Source organism: Microcaecilia unicolor, chromosome 2 (genome assembly GCF_901765095.1).
Source record: "Microcaecilia unicolor chromosome 2, aMicUni1.1, whole genome shotgun sequence".
In the NCBI taxonomy this organism is placed as follows: Eukaryota; Metazoa; Chordata; class Amphibia; order Gymnophiona; family Siphonopidae; genus Microcaecilia; species Microcaecilia unicolor.
Window position 1 is genome coordinate 190,458,975 of NC_044032.1, and position 22,934 is coordinate 190,481,908.

At 42.6% G+C, this 22,934-nt stretch overlaps 1 protein-coding gene across 1 annotated transcript in view; it reads right to left on the minus strand.

The window, feature by feature from the left end:
- The window catches only part of FBN2 (fibrillin 2), a 526,098-nt gene that overhangs the window by 121,061 nt on the left and 382,103 nt on the right, over positions 1 to 22,934 (minus strand). Inside the window, 6 exon segments of the mRNA XM_030191959.1 lie at positions 2,335 to 2,457; positions 7,124 to 7,243; positions 17,353 to 17,478; positions 18,764 to 18,829; positions 20,976 to 21,128; positions 22,458 to 22,583. Coding sequence (XP_030047819.1) covers positions 2,335 to 2,457; positions 7,124 to 7,243; positions 17,353 to 17,478; positions 18,764 to 18,829; positions 20,976 to 21,128; positions 22,458 to 22,583 — 714 coding nt within the window.

Here is a 22,934-nt window from a genome sequence, read left to right on the forward strand (position 1 = left end):
CAACTTTGTGAAATCCTTCTTTGTAATTGGACAGCATGCAAAATGATAACAAAGATAAAGATAAAGTTGCAAGTGATGAATTAGACAGCACTACTTCTAATGCAGATGATAATGACAATAATGATGATAAACCATTGTTTGCTATATAGAAGTCAAGTGTTTCAGTGATTCCCTTGATCAAAACCTGTAGACCTAGTCAGAATACATCAGTAATATTTAAACCAGGCCTGATCTGAAGGAACTTTTTATCAGACTGAACATTTTTCTGCTAGTGCAGTTGTTGAACCTTTTTTTTTTTTAACTGTGCTGGATTAATGACTCACAAGCGCACTCACATGAGTGACAGTCATTTTCAGAAATTTAGTTTTACTAAACATAAGAACATAAGTGTTGCCATACTGGAATAGACCAAACTTCCATCACAAGTACCTGGCAAGACCCCAGAACAGTAAAACAGATTTTATGCTGCGTATCCTAGAAATAAACAGTGGATTTTTCCAAGTCCATCTTAATAATGGCTTATGGACTTTTCTTTTAGGAAACTGTGCAAACCTTTTTAAAACCCTACTAAGTTAACTGCTTTTACCACATTCTCTGGCAACAAATTCCAGAGTTTAATTACATGTTGAGTGAAGAAATATTTTCTACGGTTTGTTTTAAATTTACTACTTCATTTTGTGCCCCCTAGTTCTAGTATTTTTGGAAACAGTAAACAATCGATTCACATCTATCCGTTCCACTTCACTCAGTATTTTGCAGACCTCTATCATATCTTCCCTCAGCCACCTCTACTCCAAGCTGAAGAGCCCTAGCCACTTTAGCCTTTTCTTATAGGGAAGTTTTCCCATCCCCTTTATCATTTTCATTGCCCTTCTCTGCAACTATCAACACCCCAGACCAAATCTCCCTGTCTCAGACAGCCTAAAAATCCTCGGCATTACACTGGACCGCAACATTACACTAGAAAGCCAAGTAAAATCCACAACAAAGAAAATGTTCTACTCAATGTGGAGAATCAAACGCGTGAAACAATACTTCACAAGGGAAACATTCCGCAATTTGATACAATCGATGGTACAGAGCCATGCTGACTACTGCAATGGAATCTATGCAGGATGCAAAGAACAAATCTTAAAGAAACTTCAGACCGCAGAAAACACGGCTGCAAGACTCATCTTCGGAAAAACACGATTTGAAAGTGCAAAACCCCTTTGCGAAAAACTACACTGGCTCCCAATCAAAGAAAGCATTGCCTTCAAAATCTGTACTATGGTTCATAAAATCATATACGGTGAAGCACCGGATTACATGACAGACCTAATTGACCTACCAGCCAGAAACTCATCCGTATCAACACAAACGTACCTAAATCTACACTACCCAAGCTGCAAAGGACTCAAATACAAATCAACTTACGCATCCAGTTTTTCCTACATCAGCACACAACTATAGAACGCCCTTCCAAAAGACTTGAAAACCATATACGACTATCTACACTTCAGAAAGACACTCAAGACCCACCTGTTAAAAAAGGCATACCGTACAGATTCAGCTTAAATGCCTGATCTCTGTGACACAACAATGCAAAAGTTCATAATGGCCATCACCGAGCTCTCCCATCGAACGATTCCTCTATGTGGTCCTACCACATGAACCTTACCCTATCACAACTTCACCTTGTATTTGTATACACCGGAGTCTGCAACTGCTCTCCGGCACTATGTAAGCCACATTGAACCTACAAAGAGGTGGGAAAATGTGGGGTACAAATGTAACAAATAATAAATAAATAAATCCGCTATATCTTTTCTGAGATGAGGTGACAAGAATTGCACACAGTATTCAGTGTGCGGTCGCACCATGGAGTGACACAAGGGCATTATAACATTCTCATTTTTGTTTTCCATTTCTTTTTAAATATATTTCCTAACATTCTATTTTCTTTCTTAGCTGAGCAGTGGACTGAATTGTAGAGCAGTAAAGTTATTGGGATAAAACATTCACAATAGTTGCAGTACTTTTACTTTTTACTCATAAAGTATATTAGGCAATGCATTTTTTACTTTCACTTAAGTAAATTGTTCTTCGCTGTACTTATATTTAAGTATTAAAATGTACATTTATTTTTACTTTTACTTAAATCCTTTGAACAACACTGCTAACCGGATAGCGCTGTGGTGGTCACACATCATATTAACTTGCGCCGTCTGATTAAATGCTGTTGAATATCACGTGGGGAACTGGCCAACAGGAGTTAACTGGGCAGAAGCTACTCCTGCTGGTTTATCTCTCGCTGACTATTGACTCCTTTATATTTTCAATGGCTGTCGTTACCTTTGCACATCTTCTGGTCTTCTCTGAGCACATATCCCACCGGACAGGTACATTCAAAGGAACCATATGTGTTGATACAGCGGAAAGCACAGAGCAGTGAGTTCAGGGCACATTCATTTATATCTATCAGCAATAAAGATAACAACAATGTTAAAATGATCAGATACACTTCTGGTTATATTATAGAGCAGCACTGTTCCAAATGTTAGCTATAGGACAGAGGGGGATAGATAAACCCTGGTCCTATGCGGCTCAATGGGGCTTGCGGGGGGTCCCGTTGTGGGCGGCCCCATGGCTTCCCTTGACTCTGTTGAAGAACTTAATATCGGGAATGAAAGGCCAAATGGGGGTAGCACTTAGAGAATGGGCTCGATGTAGGGCCGTGTGGTTCCCAGGAAGGAAATATCACTTGAATACCCCTATTATATATGCAATGGACTTCCCACCTGGTAGAGAGGAGGGGGTGTATGGACAATGGTCAGCTTCATCTTTGCGGGTGTTGGGACAACTTTGGGATGAAGGTAAATGCCACTCGTTTGAATTTCTACAGGAGGAGTATGGCCTAGCAAATAAAGATATATTCCAATACATGCAGGTTCGGGATTTCATACACCGAAAAGCCAAGGATGAACTAGGGCTAACAGTGACAGAATTAGAGAGGGCAATGGGAGCGGGGGCAGGAAAGGGTGGAGTATCCAGGATATACAAAGCGTTATTACATCAATCTGTCCCCCTAACCCAATATACAGATAAATGGGAGGCACTTTTATCAGTGAAATATGAGCAGGATAAATGGCTTAAGATATTTAAAAAATTTCTGTCTTTCTCTGTGGCGACACCCCTGGTAGAAAACGGATATAAGATGTTATATCAATGGTACCTCACCCCTCACAGACTAACACGAATCTTAAAGACTGGGAAGGCGACTTGTTGGCGAGGATGTGGGGCCAAGGGCACTTTCTGGCATATGTGGTGGGATTGCCTGATTATAAAGACGTTTTGGACAAATTTACTTGCACACCTACAAAGTAAGTTGAGGATAGCTATTGCTTTGGACCCAGGGCTCTGTTTACTCAACATACCGGTGCCAGGTATACATAGTTCATTTCACTGTCTTTTATCCCATGCGGTTACAGCAGCCCGAACTTTAATAGCGAGACTTTGGAAGCAAACCATGGCACCATCATTGGAACAAGTATTTGCTAAAGTGGACTTCTGTTGTATAATGGACAAAATGACAGCTGTGAAAAGAGGTCGAGTGGTGAAGTTCTTTAAAAAGTGGTCCTCATATATGACATGGAGAGGGATATCTATTTAATTGCTGTTGAGCCTCTAGAGAGGAGAATAAATGATTAGTCTGAAGTTACTCCTGGCAAGGGGAAGGGGGAGGGAGAGGGTAGTTGGGGAACATGTTTATGGCAATAGATCTTGGAAAATTTTTTATGTATTATGAGGCATTATTGGCTGATGTTCTGTAGATGGCTTTATGGAAAATAATAAAAATATGTTTAAAAAAAAGAAAAAAAATGATCAGATACTCTAGCCAATAAAAGAGGAACCCTTCCACAGCTAAACAGTATGTAAAATGGAAAGCACGTTTTTACAAAAAAGCTAGAAAAAATCTCTGGATAATAACATCCCAGGATGTGCAAAATTCACCATGGGTGAATTTTGCACATCCTGGGACAGGAATTCATTTCACTCCTATGTCAGGGAATGCAGGAAATGATCTTGCTACAGAAATTTAAAACTGAAAACAAAAATCTCACAGATTTACTGCTAATGCTTGTCTTGCATTGTGCCAAACAAAGCCTCCTTCTGGAGTTCATAAGGTGTAATACGTTGAGGTAACATATCAAAGGGAGTGTTTTTAATTAGGCCAGTGGCACTCAATACAATGGGGACAATTTCTGTATTTTCCTGCCACACTTTCTTTCTTCACTCAAAATACAGAATAGTCATTTGACTCTGACACTTATGTTTGTGTTTTTCTTCTTTATCACAATGTCTGGTTTTCCTGCCTTGAGCTGTGTATTGGTAGGAATGAGAATGCCACAACTTCTTCATTCTCTGCAATTCTATTCCGTTTGTGATTGTGGTCCTTTTCTAGCACAGTTATGCTATAGTGCTTACACAGTTTCCAGTGCATCAGCCATTTCACCTTATTGTGCTTTTCTGTATCCAGGCCTTCTAAGACATCAGTGATATGACCATTTCCAGCTGTGTGCTACAGAATCTACACTTGTGTGTTTGAACATTTTTTTTTCTACAGTATGCTGGCTGTGAACCATTTTGTACATAGTCCGCTAACCTTGCTACAATTATTTATCTCTCATCTTCAGGTCTAAGTTCACCTCTTCTTAATCATTTCTGTATAAGGATCCATACAGGACCCTCACTAGTTCAGTATGCGCCTAGTGACAGGACCAAACCATTATAGTATAGAGAGGTGGTGTATACTATTCTGCTATGTCACAACAGCAACCAACAGGTCAGGGTGAGAGAACCACCATGTAAAGTCCAAAAACCAGTTCAGACGAGTAGGAGTGGACCAAGAATCTCATCAGACGATGGTAGGTTGGTTCACAGCCAGCATACTGTAGAAAAAAAATGTTCAAACAGAAAAGTGTAGTGCTGAATAAAGTTAATTCAACCTACTATCAGCTGATGAGATTTCTTGGTCCACCCCTACTCTTCTTGGTGGTGGTAAAGGCTCCCTCAGAAATGGCTGCGTGAAAAGTATGCACTTAATGCATAGCAATTTCCTATTTTTTTTTTTGCCTTTTACCCACTGCGGTAAAAGAGGCCTCAGCACGCGCCAAATCCACGGCCGATGCTACTGCAGGGACCCTTGTACCGCAGCTTGGTAAAAGGGGCCCATAGTAACCTACCTAACTTTGTAAGTTTAAGTGTTTTGAAAATACGCCTCTGTATCTCACAACACTGATTGATAGCATGGAAATTAACACTTAAGGGGCAATATTTAAATATAAAAGGAGTTAACTAGGCATCGCTGCTGAATATACCCCATGACTCTAATGGCAGTGTCCTGACAAAGCCAGAGTGGTCTGGGAGCAAAGTTACAGAATTTCCGGAAATTATGCGAGCAATATTCAGTGCTGGTGACTGCATAGTTATCCAGGCAAGTAGGACACTTAAAAAGAAGTCCTAGCTTAGCCCAGTTAGCAGGTATGGCACCGAAAGTCAACCACATCTGCATAGCTTTGGGGTGTCATCAATGACCCTGATATTCAATGCCAGTGCCTGGAGTCCTGGACATAAGATCCAGATCAGCTGAGTAACAGTCAATCCAGTCACACTAAAGACATCCAGTCCAAATCTTCATTCAAACTCTAGGGGCCACTGTCTGCAAAGTATAAATCCAATTCTGTTCTTTATAATTTAATAACCATCCGAGGTCTCTATCTCTCCTGGTTTGATGAATAACATCAGTAATTTGTCAGCATATATCTTCCATTGTATGATAGGTAATCCAATGAAAGGCCCATGGATATCCAGTTCTAAACTAGCCAATGGCGGTCAGATTAAAATAAAAAATGTTCACCATCACCAGATAATTATTGACCCATAAGATTATACTTCAAATATTTATTATAGACCAACTAGTCGATATTCAAAACTATTTAACCGGAAAGGAAATGGAAAGGAAAGGTTGAGAGCTATTAGTGGTAAAATCTTATCTAATTGGGAGGTGGTTTGGGAACCTTTTACTTCACATTGTTCTTTTTAATTATAGTCTGCAGAAGCTTAAGGGGTAATATGATGGGGTTGAGGGGTGTTTTTTTAATTATTTATTTATTTCTCTCTTTTGGGTGGGTTGAGTTTTTGTTTCCTTAAAATTGCTATAAATTATGGAAGTTTCTAGGTTGTGTTCAGATAATTGCTTTTGGGACTTGCTTCCATTTGGGAAATTCAATGTTGTTTTCAAATATGTATTTTGCTGTAACTATTAATTTCTGAGTGTTTAATAAAGACTTCTTTAAATTTCAAAACTATTTAACCGGCCAGGAACTGGCCAGTTTAATGGTACTTAGCCAGCTATCTGGCAATATTCAGTGGGAGATAGCTGGCTATCTCCCGCTGAATATCGCTGTTTAGCGTTTTGTGGCTAATAGGTTATATTGTGCGATATAACCAGCTACCTGCCGATTTTCAGCACATCACTGGTTTTCGTTTTGTGGTCAAATCTGGCTACGTCAATGGCAGGACTATCTTTGGCCGCTTATGAACTTAGCTGGCCAGTGCTGAATATCAACTTGGTGGGCTATGTTCTTAGCGGCCAAAGATAAACTGGATAATCAATGCTGGTGACTGGAAAAGGTCCAGCATTGAATATACAGGATCAGCGCTGACCACGGGAGGCAGCCCGGCTAACTTCCACAGTCTGAACATCAGGCCCCAGCACTTCAGCAGTTGCATCACTTTCACTCACCAGCCTACATTTCCCCAAGTGCTGTGGAGATAAACCCATGTTTCTCCTGCTAATTATACCCAAAGAAAATTATTATACAACAGTGTGCTAATTGGTCCAATCTGTCTTCTACTGTTCAACCAACTATTAATAAAAGGAATATATAATATCTTTACAAAAATAAAATAATGAATAGTTTATTGACAGTCTTTGTATATTGCCTTTTGGCATTTGTCAGCAGAGCTGTTTATGTTAATGGAAAAAAGTTTAAAGCATTCTGTTGAATCAAACTTAATGCCACATTAATAAACAAATATTTTTGAAATATTTGGAGAGAGAGCACACAAGCTGTAATACCTTCACAATTCATCATTGGGCCAGGTTCAAACCCTTCATGGCAACTGCATTCGAAGGTCCCGATAACATTGGTACATGTTCCATTTCCACAAGGATTACCAATGGTACATTCATCAGTGTCTGGAGCAAGGCAAGAAAGATATAAATTTGTTAGAACATCCACTTGGCAGGTACAGTAGTACAGGGGGATAGTTTTCTAAGGGGCCCTTTTACCAAGCAGTGCTAAAAGGTTGCCTGCGGTAGCCTCAACATGGGTCTCTCCTGTGTGCTGAGGCCATTTTTAGAACTGCTGGAAGGCAGATTTTTCTATTTTTCCAATAAGGACCACGTGCTAATTTCCCCATTATCGCACGGCCATTACCAACACCTATTTTGTAGCTGGTACTGCACACGGCAATGCTCACATGCTAACACATTAGCATAGCCGCACCCACTCTCCACCCCCAAACACATCCCCAGAACTAAAAAATAAATTTTAAGCATGTGGATAGTGTGTGCTGATCCCAAGATTACCGTGGGATGCCTGAGCACACCCCATGGTTGCACATTTTAACTACATGCTAGTATTAACTGCAGTTTAGTAAAAGGACCCCTCAGGCAATAGGTCCCAAACTTGGTCCTGGAGGCACCCCAGTCAGTTAGGTTTTCAGGATACCCACAATGAACATTCATCAGAGAGATCTGTATGCACTGCCTCCACTGCATGCAAATCTATCTCATGAATATTCATTGTGGATATAATGAAAACCTGACTGGTTGGGGTGCTTCAATGACCAGGTTTGGGAACCACTGCCCTAAGGGGTGCTTTTACTAAGCTGCGGTAAAAGGGGGCCTGTACTAGCGTCATTGTGTTTTGTTTTTTCTATATATTTTTATTAATTTTTACATTTACATATTAAACATAAATGCATAGGCAATATCTGCAAATTCAAACTAAGAAACATAGACAAGTACATCATGGAAATCTTTCCTCCTTAATTTTGTCCACACGATATTTGGATCCAGATACTAGGCAAAAAAAAGAAAAGAAAACGTAAAACAAGAAGGAAAACATATATATCATTGAAGCAGTTGGGAGCAGAATAATACTTGCAGCCGATAAAACAGCATATTAACTAATGGGTGTAGCCAAGGAAACCCTAGTACTTTTTTTTAGAATTAGTAAGTTCTATCAATTTCTTTGGGTTAAAGAAAACATAGTTAATGGAGTCAAGAGACACAAGACATCTACAAGGAAATTTTAACTCAAACAACCCACCTAAGTTGAGAACTCTTGGTTTGTAAGCCAGGAATTCTCTCCTTTTTTTGTGTGTCCCTGGATAAATCAGGAAAAACCTGGATTTTAACCCCCCCCCAAAAAGAGCATTTATGTGACAGAAGTAGGAACGGAAAATATTATTTCTGTCTGGCTTTAAGGCAAAAGTCACTAAGAGAGTAGTTCATTCTGTCACAACTTCTAAAGAACTTTCCAGAAATTCAGTCATTTAAATCAGAAAGGGGTTGAGGTTGTTCATTAGAAAATCTTGAATTCCTCATTATATATTGGGCTCTGTCTATGGGCAGATAGCCCTCAGCCAGAATTCCCAATATTTCTCCAAAGTATTTTTTAAGCATTTCAAAAGCAGGTATTAAGGTGATTTGGGAAAATTTTAAAACCTCAAATTATTTCTTCATCCTTGATTTTCTAGATATTCAAGCTTACGAGCTTGAATATCTCTCTCTTTGATAAGCATTGAGGTAACACTATGTAGCAGAGTAATTTCCCCTTCTAATGCGATAGTTTTACTAGATTGATCTTGAATATTATCAGACAGATTTTGATAAGATTGTTTAAGTTCCAAAATCTCTCCCTTAAAGGAACTAGATATCAATAGCAGAGTAGAATTCAAACCTTGGATAGCATCCCATAGCGACTCCATCGTCACCACAGCTGGTCTTATCAATCCTCCATTTCCCCTGGAAGCTGTGCCCTGGGAAGGAGACGAGAAGAGCTGAGCTACCTGCATCTTCTCTTCTCTCAGCAAGTGAAAGCTGTTCCGCTCCAGGCGCCTCCCTTTGCTGTGACCCTGCCAACACAGAGTTGCTTCCAGGTCGTGGGGGGGGGGGGGGGGGGGCTATGTTGGAGGGAGGACTCAGCAACACTCCCTCTATGCTGCGGTCCACGTCGAAAGATGTGAAGCTTCCCGAGCGTCTGCTTCCCGAGCGTCCTCACCCCGAAGTTCTCCATGGTAGTTTGACATGAAGAAGGGGTTGCTGCCAGGCTCGAGGAGGTAAGAGCCTTAGCTTTCCCCTTTCTTTTCCCCATTATACAAAACGGGGAAAGTTCTTAACGCCAGGCTCCTTCAGAGAGTTCAAGAGCAGAAAAAAACGCGCGACTGCTCCAGTCACCATCTTGGATCCGTCATTCGTTGTGTGTTTTTAACATGCACTGATGCCCCCTTTTACTGCAGTGGGTAAAAGGCTGTCCATTTTTGGGAAAAAGAAATGGTCATGTGGTAAGTGAACCACTTACCGCATGGCCATTTCAATGGGGAGCCCTTACTGTCACACATTGAGATGTTGGTAAGGGCTCTCGCGCTAACTGGGCAGCACTGTTTACTGCTGGCTAAGTTCTGGCACTATTTATTTATTTAATTTTTTTTATTTGTTGCATTTGTATCCCACATTTTCCCACCTATTTTCAGGCTCAATGTGGCTTACATAGTACCGTGAGGCGATCGCCTTTCCGGTATGACAAATACAGAGTGATATTATGGTATCTATTCCCTTATGTGACAGACACATAAGGAAATAGAAAAGAGGAAGCGTTATGTTAAGTCCAGTTCGAGTATTAGTATCGTTGTGTTGCAGGATGCAGGTGTTTAAGTCGGGTCGTTAGGGTATGCCTTTTTGAACAAGATAGTCTTTAGTGATTTCCGGAAGTTTGGTAGGGTTAGACATTGTTTTGACGGCGATTGGTAGTGCGTTCCAAAGTTGCGTGCTTATATAGGAGAAGCTGAATGTATAGGTTGATTTGTATTTGAGACCTTTGCAGCTTGGGTGGTGAAGGTTTAGGAATGAGTGTGTTCATCTTGTTTTGTTTCTGGTTGGAAGGTCTATGAGGTTTAACATGTATCCAGTGGCTTCGCAATAGATGATTTTATGAACCAGAGTGCAGATTTTGAACGCAATACGTTCTTTGATTGGGAGCCAATGCAGTTTTTCTCATAGGGGTTTGGCGCTTTCGAATCTTGTTTTGCCAAATATAAGCCTGGCTGCAGTGTTTTGAGCAGTTTGGAGGTTCTTTATGATTATTTCTTTGCATCCCGCATAGATTCCATTACAGTAGTCTAGGTGGCTCAGTACCATTGATTGTACCAAGTTGCGGAATATTTCCCTTGGGAAGAAAGGTTTTACTCGTTTGAGTTTCCACATTGAGTGGAACATTTTCTTTGTTACAGATTTCGCTTGGCTTTCCAGCATGAGGTTTTGGTCTATTGTGACTCCGAGAATTTTCAGGCTGTCTGAAACAGGAAGGGTGTAGTCCGGGGTGCTTATGTTGGTGGGTTTGTTCGTGTTGTATTGGGATGAGAGGATGAGACAGTGTGTTTTTTTCTGCATTGAGTTTTAGTTGAAATGCATTTGCCAATGAGTTCTTGATGTTCAAGCTGAGTTTGATTTCATTGTTGATTTCTGTTAGATCATGTTTGCAAGAGATGTATATCGTGACATCGTCGGCGTAAATGTACGGGTTAAGGCCTTGGGTGGATAAGGACTTAGCTAACGGGGTCATCATTAGGTTGAAAAGGATCGGTGATAGCGGTGATCCTTGGGGTACTCCGCAGTCTGTTTTCCATGGTGGTGATATGTTTGAATTTGATTTCACTTGATATGTTCTAGTGGTTAGAAAACCCTTAATCCAATTAAGTACATTTCCACTGATTCCGAAGTATTCTAGAATGTTTAGTAGTATTTTGTGGTTAACCATGTCGAATGCGCTAGACATGTCGAATTGTAGGAGAAGTATGCTTTTGCCGGTTGCAATTTCTTGTTTAAATTTGGTTAGGAGAGAAATTAGTACTGTTTCTGTGCTGTGGTTGGAGCGAAATCCTGATTGTGATTCGTGTAATATTGAGAATTTGTTTATGTAATCTGTGAGTTGTTTGGTTACCATGCTCTCCATCAGTTTGACTACCAGTGGGGATGGATGCTACTGGGCGGTAGTTGGTGATTTCTAGAATAGAGTTAGTCAGTTTAATGTCAAGATTTTGGAGAGCACCAATGTAACCGGCTCCGGTTTAGATGATAACAATGGCTGGGGATTCAAAGGTCCCAGATCTCCGCTAGCCTTCCCATCAACAGAGCCTCTTACCTGAGGCCGATCTTCGCCATCTTCCGATTCCGACGATCTCAGCTGAGTCAGGTAAGCTGCGGGCAGAGGTGGTGGATTGAAGTCCGGGGGTGAGAGTGTAACATCCAGTCCTAAGTCACAGGGTTCTCCTCCTCCTAGGACAGCAGGGTTCCTCCCGGATTTTTGATCAGGCGTTTTCACCGCGAACCTCTCAATGGTCAGCTGTGATGGTGAGGAGGTTCTGGCTGACGAGGCTCCAGCCTTAACCAAACCTTTTCTTTTGGTATGGGGCATAATTGTTTTTGAAGAATTAGTTTGTTAGTAGCTTGTCACGAGAGAGCTCAAGTGTGTTCAGTGCGTGCCGCCATCTTGGTCCCTCCCCCGGTAGTTGGTGATTTCATTCATTTTTTTCTTTGTATCTTTTGGAATTGGGGTGAGTAAAATGTTACCGTTTTCCTTAGGGAAGTGTCCATGTTGAAGCATGTAGTTTAGATGAGATGTGAGATCTGCTATGAAACGTAGAGGAGCGGATTTTATTAGGTAACTGGGGCAGGTGTCCAATTTACAGTGAGTCTTGGCACCTTTGTTGATTGCTTTGGCGATTGTTTTGGTGTTAAGGAGATCGAAGTTTGTCCAGATTTGGTCTTCTGGGTATTTACCGGGGGTTAGGTCCAGACATTCGAGGAATTTATCGATGTCGGTGTTGTTCTGGGATAAGGTGTTGCGTAGGTTTTCAATTTTTTCCTTGAAGTATTTAGCGAGTTTGTCTGCAGATGGAGTGTCTGAGTTGGTCATGGTGACCATGGTGGTGTCTAGTAGTTTGTTCACGAGTTGATATAGTTTCTTCATGTCTTTGTAGTCTGGCCCTATCTTGATTTTATAGTATGATCTTTTGGTTTGTCATATTGCATATTTGTATTTTCTTTGAGTTTGTTTCCATGCGTTGAGTGTGCACACATCTTTTATTTTTTCCATGCTCATTCGAGTTTCCTAGTTTGTGTTTTTAGTTTTTTCAGTTCCTCGTTGTACCATGGTATCGAGTTATGCCCGCGTGAGGTTCTTGTTTGAAGCAGTGCTATTTCATCTAGTATGCTTCTGCATCTATTATCCCAATCTGAGAGGTAATCTATAGAGTTTGTTTGTGCTGTACATTCGTTATTGTAAATTTGTTGCCAGAATGTTTCTGAGTCTATTTTGCCTCTTGTACAGTATGTTGTGCGTTCTTGTATACGGTGTGAACCCTTTTCCCGCCATTTCAGGGATAGGTTTAGTTTGTAATGGTCTGACCATGGTGTTTCTGTCCATTTAGTGTCTGATATTATTAGGTTCTGTTCTGTGGACAATTTGTGTGTGATAAGGTCGAGAGTGTATCCTTTGACATGGGTTGCTTGCATGTGTGGCCATTTAAGGTCCCATAGTTGGAGGAATTCCTCGCAGTCTCTTGCATTGGTGGAGTTTGGGTCTTCTAGGTGGAGGCTGATGTCACCTAGTACTAGTATGTTGGAGTTAGTTACGCAGGTGTTTGATATCAAATCCATGAACTGTGATTGGCATTCGTTCCAGTTGCCTGGTGGTCTATAAAACAAGACACAATTTAAGTGGTCAAGCAAGGTTGTGTGTTGGATTCTGATTGAGGCGATTTCAAGTTGGGGTGTTATGGACTCGGCAATGGTTCCGGTATTGAAGTGGGATCGATGGATTAGTGCTATGCCTCTACTCAGTGGTGTGCTGGTAAATTTTTAACAACAGGCTCTCTCCCCGGTCCACCTCGGCGCCCACCCTGTCCACCTCTGCACCTCCCCCCGCCCACCTCTGCGCCCCTTAAAATTGCAGAGCTGGCTATAGCCAGTGGGGGGGGGGGGGGGGGGGCAATGCATTACTCTCTCCAGGAAAAAATAATTAAATGATCCCAGGTTCCAATCTAATTCATGTTTAATGTGGGATAAAATGTCATAAATAAGTAAATAAATATAAACTTTTAATGTTGAGCACCTGATTCTCAAAGGGAACATATTCCAAACACTATAATGAAAATAAAATGATTTTTTTCTATTTTGTTGTCTGGTGACTGTTTTTCTGATCATGCTGGCTCAGTATCCGATTCTGCTGCTATCTGTCCTCTTAACTCCATTTCCAGGGCTTCCTTTCCATTTATTTCTTTCCTTTCCTCCTTTCTTCTTCATTTCTGGTCCTCAGCTTCTGCCTATTTTCTTCATCCATGTGCAGTTTTTCTCCTCTCTTCCTTTTCCCTTATCTTATCTCCTTCCTCACTCTTCCCTCCCCTCCATCCATGCCCAGCATTTATTCTCTCTCCCCTCCTCTCCCCTGCCCTCCATCCACCCATGACCAGCAGTGACCCTCCTCTCCCCTGCCCAGCATGCACCCATACCCAGCGACCCTTCTCTCCCCTGCCCTCCATCCACCCATGGCCAGTGATCCTTCTCTCCCCTGCCTTCCATCCACCCATGGCCAGCAACCCTTCTCTCCCCTGCCCTCCATCCACCCATGGCCAGCGACCCTTCTCTCCCCTGCCCTCCATCCACCCATGTCCAGCAGTGACCCTCCTCTCCCCTGCCCTCCATCCACCCATGCCCAGCAGTGACCCTCCTTTCCCCTGTCCTCCATCCACCCATGCCCAGCAGTGACCTCCTCTCCCCTGCCCTGCATGCACCCATGGCCAGCGACCCTTCTCTCTCCTGTCCTCCATCCACCCATGCCCAGCAGTGACCCTCCTTTCCCCTGCCCTCCATCCACCCATGTCCAGCAGTGACCCTCCTCTCCCCTGCCCTCCATCCACACATGCCCAGCAGTGACCCTCCTCTCCCCTGTCCTCCATCCACCCATGCCCAGCAGCTCCCTTCTCTCCCCTGCCACCCCCTCCCGACTTGTTTCACAAATTCTCCTGCTTCCTCCCTCCCTCCCTCCCGATCTGGTCCCTCACCGACCCTACCTTGGCCATCAAATTCTTCGGGGCAGGCAGTGTTGCCTGCCCGCTGCCATCGCTGACTTTCCTCCGCCGCCCGATTGCGCTTCAAAATGGCCGCTGAGACTTACAGAAGTCTCGGCGGCCATTTTTAAAGCGCAAACAGGCGGCGGAGGAAAGTCAGCGATAGCAGCGGGCAGGCAACACTGCCTGCCCCGAAGAATTCAATAGTCAAGGTAGGATCTGTGAGGGACCGGATCCGGAGGGCGGAGGGAGGGAGAGCTGGCTCGCCCTTTCCAACAACCGGCTCGCAAGTTCGGCCAAAATTTAACAACCGGATCTTGCGAGCCGGAGCGAGCCGGCTCCAGCACACCACTGCTTCTGCCTCTCTTATCTTTTCTGGTCCAGTGAGTGATCTTGTATCCTGGGGGGGGGCAGAGGTCTATAATTATGGGGTCATTTTGATCATGAATCCAGGTTTCACTGATGAAAAGTTGATCAAGTTTCCTGACGTGATCCAGTCTGTTATTATTGCTGCCTTGTTTACTATGGATCTGGCTTTGATGTAGCCCACTTGAATTTTTTGGTAGGGGTCCACTGTGTACAGTGTTAAGTTGATTTTTGTCAGTTGCTGTTGTTTAGTTAGTATTGGTTTGTTGTGGCCTTTTTTTTTCCTTTTGTTGATGTTGTCTGCATGTTGATGTAATTCCTTTGTTCTGGTTGTTAGTTTGGTTGGGTGCCGTGTGTCTGGCTGGTCTATTGTGGTTGTGTGGTGTGGGTATAATGTTGGTTTTTGTAAAGTGGTGTAGTTAATGTTTGTTGGATCAGGGATAAGGAGTAAATTGTTAGGAGCATTCTGACGGTGTTCATTATGTTGTCAATTCGCTGCGGGCTACTAGTGGTCGCGTATGATAGTAGTGTGGTAGGGCTTTGTTCTTTGGGCTGGATTCTTATGTTCCGATCTTGTGTGTTTTACGTATTTTCGGTTAGCTTAGGTCTGATGATGAGGTCAGTGGTGGTTCCGAGTACTTTGTAGTATAGGTGGGCGGTGGTGGTGGATTTATGGGTATTATTAAGATAGTTTACTCACAGTTTGTTGTTCAGTTATGTTGCCATCAGTTCAGAGCATTGTGTTGGAGGTTAGAATATAAGGGAGATAGCCCGAAGATCCTTGGCTGTTTAATCAACCTGTTCACAGTTTTGGATCTTCGAGGTCCTGTGGTTTGCTGTGTTATTCTGGTTGCAGGGGTTTTGCAGTCTTGTGCTGCCGAGATCCAGGTCCTGCTGTGCTTGGCTTTGGGCACCTCTATCGTCTCTCTCTTTTTCCCCACGGCGCCATCACACCCTCTGGGGTTAGACGGACGTATGACTGCGTGCGTATGACTGCTGTAAAGTGGTTTAGGTGTGCTCCGATGTTCTTCCTGCATTTAGTCCGGTTTCCGATTCCCGATGGGGGTCTTGTGCCGCTTGTGCTGTTTAGTGAGACCATAAGATATTTGTTTTCCCGTCTCTATGGTCACACATTCATTCTGATTCTTTACTCTGATTCTTTACTCGCAGTTTCGGACGGGTGTCCGGCCTGCCAGCACCTCTCTCTGGTTCGGAGGAGGCTGGTCAGGCTCACGGCAGCAAATTGCCCGGCAGGGCAGTGCTGCTGCTCGGCAGGGTAATGTTGTGGCTTTGGATGAGAGGAGCCACGCACGGCACTTGGCTATGGCAGCGGCTACCCTCCCGGCAGGATGCGCTCGGCGGTGGCTGCCCTCCCAGCAGGATGTGTTAGGCGGCAGCGGACCCCCCCAGTAGGATGTCCGCGGTAGGACCCAGGCTCGACAGTGCCCTTCTCAGCGTATTCGAGGCGAGACCGCCGAGGCTGGTGGTCCGGCCGGGCAGCCGTTGACCGCTGGTCCGCTGTCTTCTGTGCCCGAAAGGGCCAAATGAACTGCTCCCGTCCTCAGCCAACCTCGAGCAGGCCTGCAGCCGAGACTCCAGCTGATCCAGGGCAGTTCCGCAACCAAATTTGGTCCGGGTCCTTGGAGCAAGCTGCTCACTATAAAAATAGGACATATTTTTGTAGCCCTGGAAATGGCATGTGCTAGGGGTGGGAACTACTGCTGGGCTAGTTCCAGATTGGCACACAGTAAGCCCGAGGTGGGCTTACCGCTGCTTCCTATAAGGGCCCCTAAGGTATTTATCTGATTAAAATGATCTGATTGAAAATTCTCTCTTCATGTGTGGTTAAATATACACACAAGTACCATGAACCACACACTTTTAGCCACTGGCATATTTCCTTTTCAAATATATGTGAACTATCAACCTCACTCTCTGTCCACCCAAAAAACAGATGCAAAGTACATAGATGCTTCTAGCGCCCGCGCTTTACACTTGGTAATTCTGGAAAAGTACTCATGGGTAATTCCTCTTTACAAATGTGTGAAAGATTAAGTGTTAAAAGTGTCTTTGCAGCCTGCAACTATGCAAGTCATATCTAAATCACCTCTATAGTTTCTGAAGGTTTCACTCTAAAAGTGCTTATGTTCACAGCAGACAACTTGCTTTGCTATTCTGGTGGAGGAACAAGAACTGCCCAAATCATAATGATGACAAAATACATTAAAAGGTGTACTGGTGCTAAAGAAGCCATGTGCTCACACTGTCTTCCCCTCTATCCTTAAAATACTTGCTCTGTCTCATGGTGGGAGGGTAGAAGAGGGAGTTACATGTATGTGATATCTACCTCTAGTGACCAAACCATCCATGATATGTGCATTTGAACCATAACATATTTCAGCCTTCTCACCGCCAGGGTTTTCCTCGTGTTGTGAATAGCAGTGAGAGATGAAGCAAGAAGGCATGAGCAGTCATAGAGAGCAAAGACAGTCACTGGCTACTGCCATGATGGGAGGCTCAGGAAAGCGGTGCTCATATGGAAGTCCTCAGATTCATCTCAGTTATGCACTTCATATATGCACTTACCCATACAACTGATTCCAGTGTAATCCAGATTGTATCCCATAGGACACTCACAGCGGAATGACCCATCAGTGTTGATACAGTGGCCATTTAAACAAATGCCTGGGTTCTCGAGACACTCATTCACATCTGAAAAACATAACCCTTTAGTACTAAGACACACTTGTGTTGTTATAAGTATGTAAACCATGTGATGGCTGAACCCACAAATCTTACAAAAGAAGCATTGAGAAAACAAAAAATGGGAAATGGAAAAAGGTTCACATCAAAGAAAAGGACTAAAAATATTTTAACGCATATAACACATAAAATCGCTAAATTTATAACTGTAACATAAAACACTCCGCTGTTATATAAAAGACTCGACACGGTGCCTCGTTTCAGCCCAAAAATCCTGCCTCAGGAGTCTTATAGAGGTTTGTCTGTAAAAGTAAAACCAACAGCTTCAAATAAACAATGTGGGATGGTGTTTAAAAAGATTTTGAGAAAAAAACAAGATCAAACCTCAGGCGAATCTCTGAAACAATGATGAAGAAAAACATTCCTCTGTAAAAAGTGGGAACTGCTTCATGAATTGTTTTTCTCCATTACTGTTAGAGATTACTGTTTCAGAGATTCGCCTGAGGTTTCATCTTGGTTTTTTTCCCCAAGGTCTTTTTAAAGACTATTCCACATTGTTTATTTGAAGTTGTTGGTTTTACTTTTATTGACAAAACTCTGTAAGACTCTCGAGGCAGGCTTTTTGGGCCAAAACGCAGTGCCACGTTGAGTCTTTAATACAACAGCTGAGTGTTTTATGTTACAATTATAAATTAACTATTTTATGTGTTATGTGCATTAAAATATTTTTAGTCCCTTTGTTTGATGAAAGCCTTTTTCCATTTCTCACTTTTTGTTTTGTTGTTATGTTTGAAAACAGCCTTCTAACCTTTCATTGAAGTTAACATTTTTACCACAAAGCAGATGCCCCCAACTTCACTTAAATATAAAATAAAATAAACCCATTCCCTAATCCAGATATATTTGCACCCACATAAAAATGTAACAACTCAAAAGTTATTCAGACTTTCACAGCTAGATAAGACTCTGAGAGGTAACTGGATTAACACGAGTCAAAATCCTTCCAGCAAAAGATTCAACAAATGATTTATAAATAAAAAATAAACTGTATTTAACATGAGACAAAATTCTTCCAGCAAAAGATTTAGGGCCCTGTTTACTAAGCTGCTCTGTAGGCACTAGAGACACCCATTATATTCCTAAGGGTGTCTCTAGTGTTAGCGCACGTTAATTTTAGTGTGCACTAAAAAGTTTGCACGCCTGCAGCGCGGCTTAGTAAACAGGGTCCTTAGCAAATTATTTATAATAAAATACATTTTAAAAAATTCCAAATAGTTTCTCAAAAAAGCAATACCTTCACGTGTATCACCAATACCAGGGACGGTTCCGTGGCCAAAAGGACACAAGTCCTGGAAAGCAACTGCAGAGAAAAGGAGAAACATTCTTGGTTTTATAAAAGAGTACAAATGTGAGGGACATAAATGAGAAGAAAGCAGATTTCTCCCCCCAAATTAAATTAGACTAGGCTCCTCTCTGGACAGGTTAGTCAGAAAGCTCAGCGGCAGGAGTCAAGTTAGAGTTCAGGGAAGAAAGCATTCCTTGGGTGAAAACTGAGTCTGGCTGGCTTGAATCTCCTTTGCCCACAAAAGTATTCTTTCCTTAGGGCAAAAAAGCACTTTCCCCTGATATGTATGATTTTAAAGTAGAAGTCTAGGTAGGCTCAGGAGTGAAGGAGTTTATACTCTAAATTTGAAAGGGTTTATCCCCCAGATTCTATATATGGAGGGGCATAATCAAAGGGGACACCCACATTTTGCTGAGGACGTCCTCGCAAAATGTCCCGGTGGAGGGGTGGGGAAATCCATATTATCGAAACAAGATGGACGTCCATCTTTCGTTTCAATAATACGATCGGGGACGCCCAAATCTTGACATTTAGGTCATCCTTAGAGATGGTCGTCCCTAGATGTGGTCATTTCTGATTTTCGGCAATAATGGAAACTAAGGACACCCATCTCAGAAACGACCAAATGCAAGCCCTTTGGTTCTGGGAGGAGCCAGCATTCGTAGTGCACTGGTCCCCCTGACATGCCAGAACACCAACCGGGCAACCTAGGGGGCACTGCAGTGAACTTCAGAAATTGCTCCCAGGAACATAGCTCCCTTACCTTGTGTGCTGAGCCCCCCAAAACCCCCTCAAAACCCACTACCCACAACTGTACACCACTACCATAGCCCTTATGGGTGAAGGGGGGCACCTACATGTGGGTTCAGTGGGTTTCGGGTGGGTTTTGGAGGGCTCACACTCACCAGCACAAGTGTAACAGGTGGGGAGGATGGGCCTGGGTCCGCCTGCCTGAAGTGCACTGCACCCACTAAAACTGCTCCAGGGACCTGCATACTGCTGTGATGGACCCGAGTATGACATTTGAGACTGGCATAGAGGCTGGCACAAAAGATTTTTAAAGAGTTTTTTTGAGGGTGGGAGAGTGTTAGTGGCCACTGGAGGAGTAAGGGGAGGTGATCCCTGATTCTCTCCGGTGGTTATCTGGTCAGTTCGGGCACCTTTTTGTGGCTTGATCGTAAGAAAAACAGGACCAGGTAAAGTCATCCAAATGCTCATCAGGGACGCCGTTTTTTCCCATTATGGGTCGAGGACACCCATGTGTTAGGCATGCCAAAGAGTCGCCTTTGCTACGCCTCTGACAACCCCCCGTGAACTTTGGTCGTTCCTGCGACGGAAAGCAGTTGGGGACGTCCAAAATTGGCTTTCGATTATGCCGATTTGGGCGACCCTGTGAGAAGGCACACATCTTCCGATTTGTGTCAAAAGATGGGCGTCTTTCTCTTTCGAAAATAAGCCTGATGGTGCGTTGAGGTATTCACATAGATTTGTGCATGTGCCTAATCAACACGCGTGCCATAATTGCTTAACGAGCCACTTAGTCATGAGATAGGCGCTCCTGTCTAAATGCCATTCATATGTGTATAATTTATTCTATAAATTATACTTGTTAGATGTGAGTCCCGCCCACACTCTGACCAAATTCCACCTACATGTATGCCTACCTTTAAAATACACGCTATGTGAGATATGCGCATATTTACAGAACAGTGCTTAGGTAGAATTTTGGCACCAACATGCATATATGCACACATACATATGTTATTATTCTAATTATTTAGATGTGTAATCAGCATGTAAATGTTGGTGTCCGCTTTGTAGATGTCCTTTTTGATTTCCGGCCTGTGAATTTAACACAGTATTTGCTAAAAGCTTTAAGTTAGCAGATAACTCCTATGTGGGAAAAGGCCATTTGCATGTGTTAAGAGGCCCCAGAACAGGAGGGACTTCAGTCAGTCCTCTGACACTGGGAATCAGTTGCCTGATGGAGACAGTTCTTTCACAGTTGGACGATTATGCCATGGCTTCCCTCCATGTAAGCAGCATTCATGCTCTGGCAGCACTAGTGCCTTCCTCTCAAGTAATAAGGCATCCCTAAAGAAAACTCCTGGTTCCCTCGCTTCCTTGCAGATCTTTATTTTCTTAATTTGACTTAACACACCTTCTCCTTCTTTAGGACAGAGGTCACATGGGTCACCCCACCCTTCTCCCGGCATCTTACTGCAGCAACATTTTGCCTTGGTGGTGTTGAATGCCTTCGGTACTGAACATTTCCCGTTCTCAAAGTTGGTAAAACAGAAGCTTTGACGTGTATCTGAAATATAGGGACATGAAGGGTCTCATGATTTGCTTATCGCTGGAAACTGTAATAAAATCTCAGACACCACAGAAACTTTAGCATCAGATACCACAGAAACTAGCTCATCAAATATGTCTTGAGTGCCTTTCTAAAAATCAAGTAACTTTAAGGAAACAATTTGCAAGGTTAACATATACATTATAGAAGCAGCTTCAAAATAAAGAGAGAAATCAAACATTCTACGTTTGATAATCCTTTAGTATAAGGAAAACATAGCAACATTTGATTTTGAATTTTACCTCCAGAATGCATATGAAGAAGAATAACCTAATCAGCTAAGTAGAATAAAATCTGACCCTATAACTAGCAAAATGGCCCAATTTTATCATCTGGATAATAAGGAGCTAGACCTGGGGAAGGGCAGAGGTTCAGCTGGCCACTATCCCCCCTAATTCTATATACAGCACTCAAAATTGCCCATGTAATTTAATTGAACAATGAGCCAATTAGAGCCAATGATTGGGCTCACCAATTTGAATTTATGTGCACATCTCTCTAGTCAGCATTCTATAAAGATGCGCGGTTACATTTTTATAGGTGGAGTCTAAAAAGGAGCGTGGCCATGGGAAGGTCAGGGGTGTTTCTAGAATTTGCGTGGTGTTATAGAATAAGGCAGCTCCACGCCTAATTTAGGCATGAGGCTTTGCACCAGGATCCCGGCGCTAAGTGTTATTCTATAAACGGCACCCAAATTTGAGTGCCGTTTTTAAAACAGCCCTTAGTGCTCATTTTTTTGGGGGGTGCCATGTATACAATTTAGTCCTATTTGTTTAGTGGCAGTGTTCAGCTTCCCAAGGGATAAGTCATCTGTTTAATTCAGGTCAACCAAATAGCAAGCCTAAATTAAATGGATAGTCACTGGAATGGTCACTGCTATAAGTAAATTAAGTCAAACTCCTTAAGTGAATAACGTTGCTGAATACACATATGAAGTTATTCATTAGAGCTGACACTTAACTTTACATGGGAGCTGCTCTGGTTGAAAATAAGGCCCTTTTATTTTATTTTTTAATATATTGTAATTGAATATCACCTTTCTGAGGATCAGTAATTCATTGCCTGGGAAATGATTTATAAACACGGGCAAGAAAGCTATGGATAACTGCTCAGATTGGAGCAGCCAAGACTCTGATCCTGTTTGTGTTTTCAGCTTCATGGTTTACATAGGAGTTAAGGGGACAGAATCGGGATCTTATAATATTACTTAAGGAATAACTTGCATTTAATTTATTCTGGTTTCTTCATAAAAAAATATAAGACTGTTCTCTGTACACCAACACATACCAAAGCACCTCCGTCCACTCTCAGAGAGGACAAAGCCTGGGGGACAGATACACTGAAAGCTTCCTGGCATATTAATACAAGAGCCAAACAGACAAATGTCTGGGTCTTCATCGCACTCATCAATATCTGTAAAAAGAGAAGACATTTGTTAATATCTGGTCCAGTCTTAGTTCTCTGTAGCTGATTTTCACCGTAGGAAATTTTAAGAAAGCTTGGGCAGCATTTGCTAAAATAAACAGAAGATTCATACATGTACATTACCCAAAGCATCTACCTAATGACTTTAGAAAAGTTGCTACATACGTGTATGACCGCAATACATGCAGTTTTCGAACGGACATGTTCTGGCATGGTTTAGGTCAGGGGAGTAGCCACTTTTGCCTCAGTCCCACCCAACAGCTGAGAGCACCATTTCTGTGGTTGGCAGAGATCTCCCAAACCCTGCCACCTGAAAAACGATGCAGCCTGTCCCGAGTC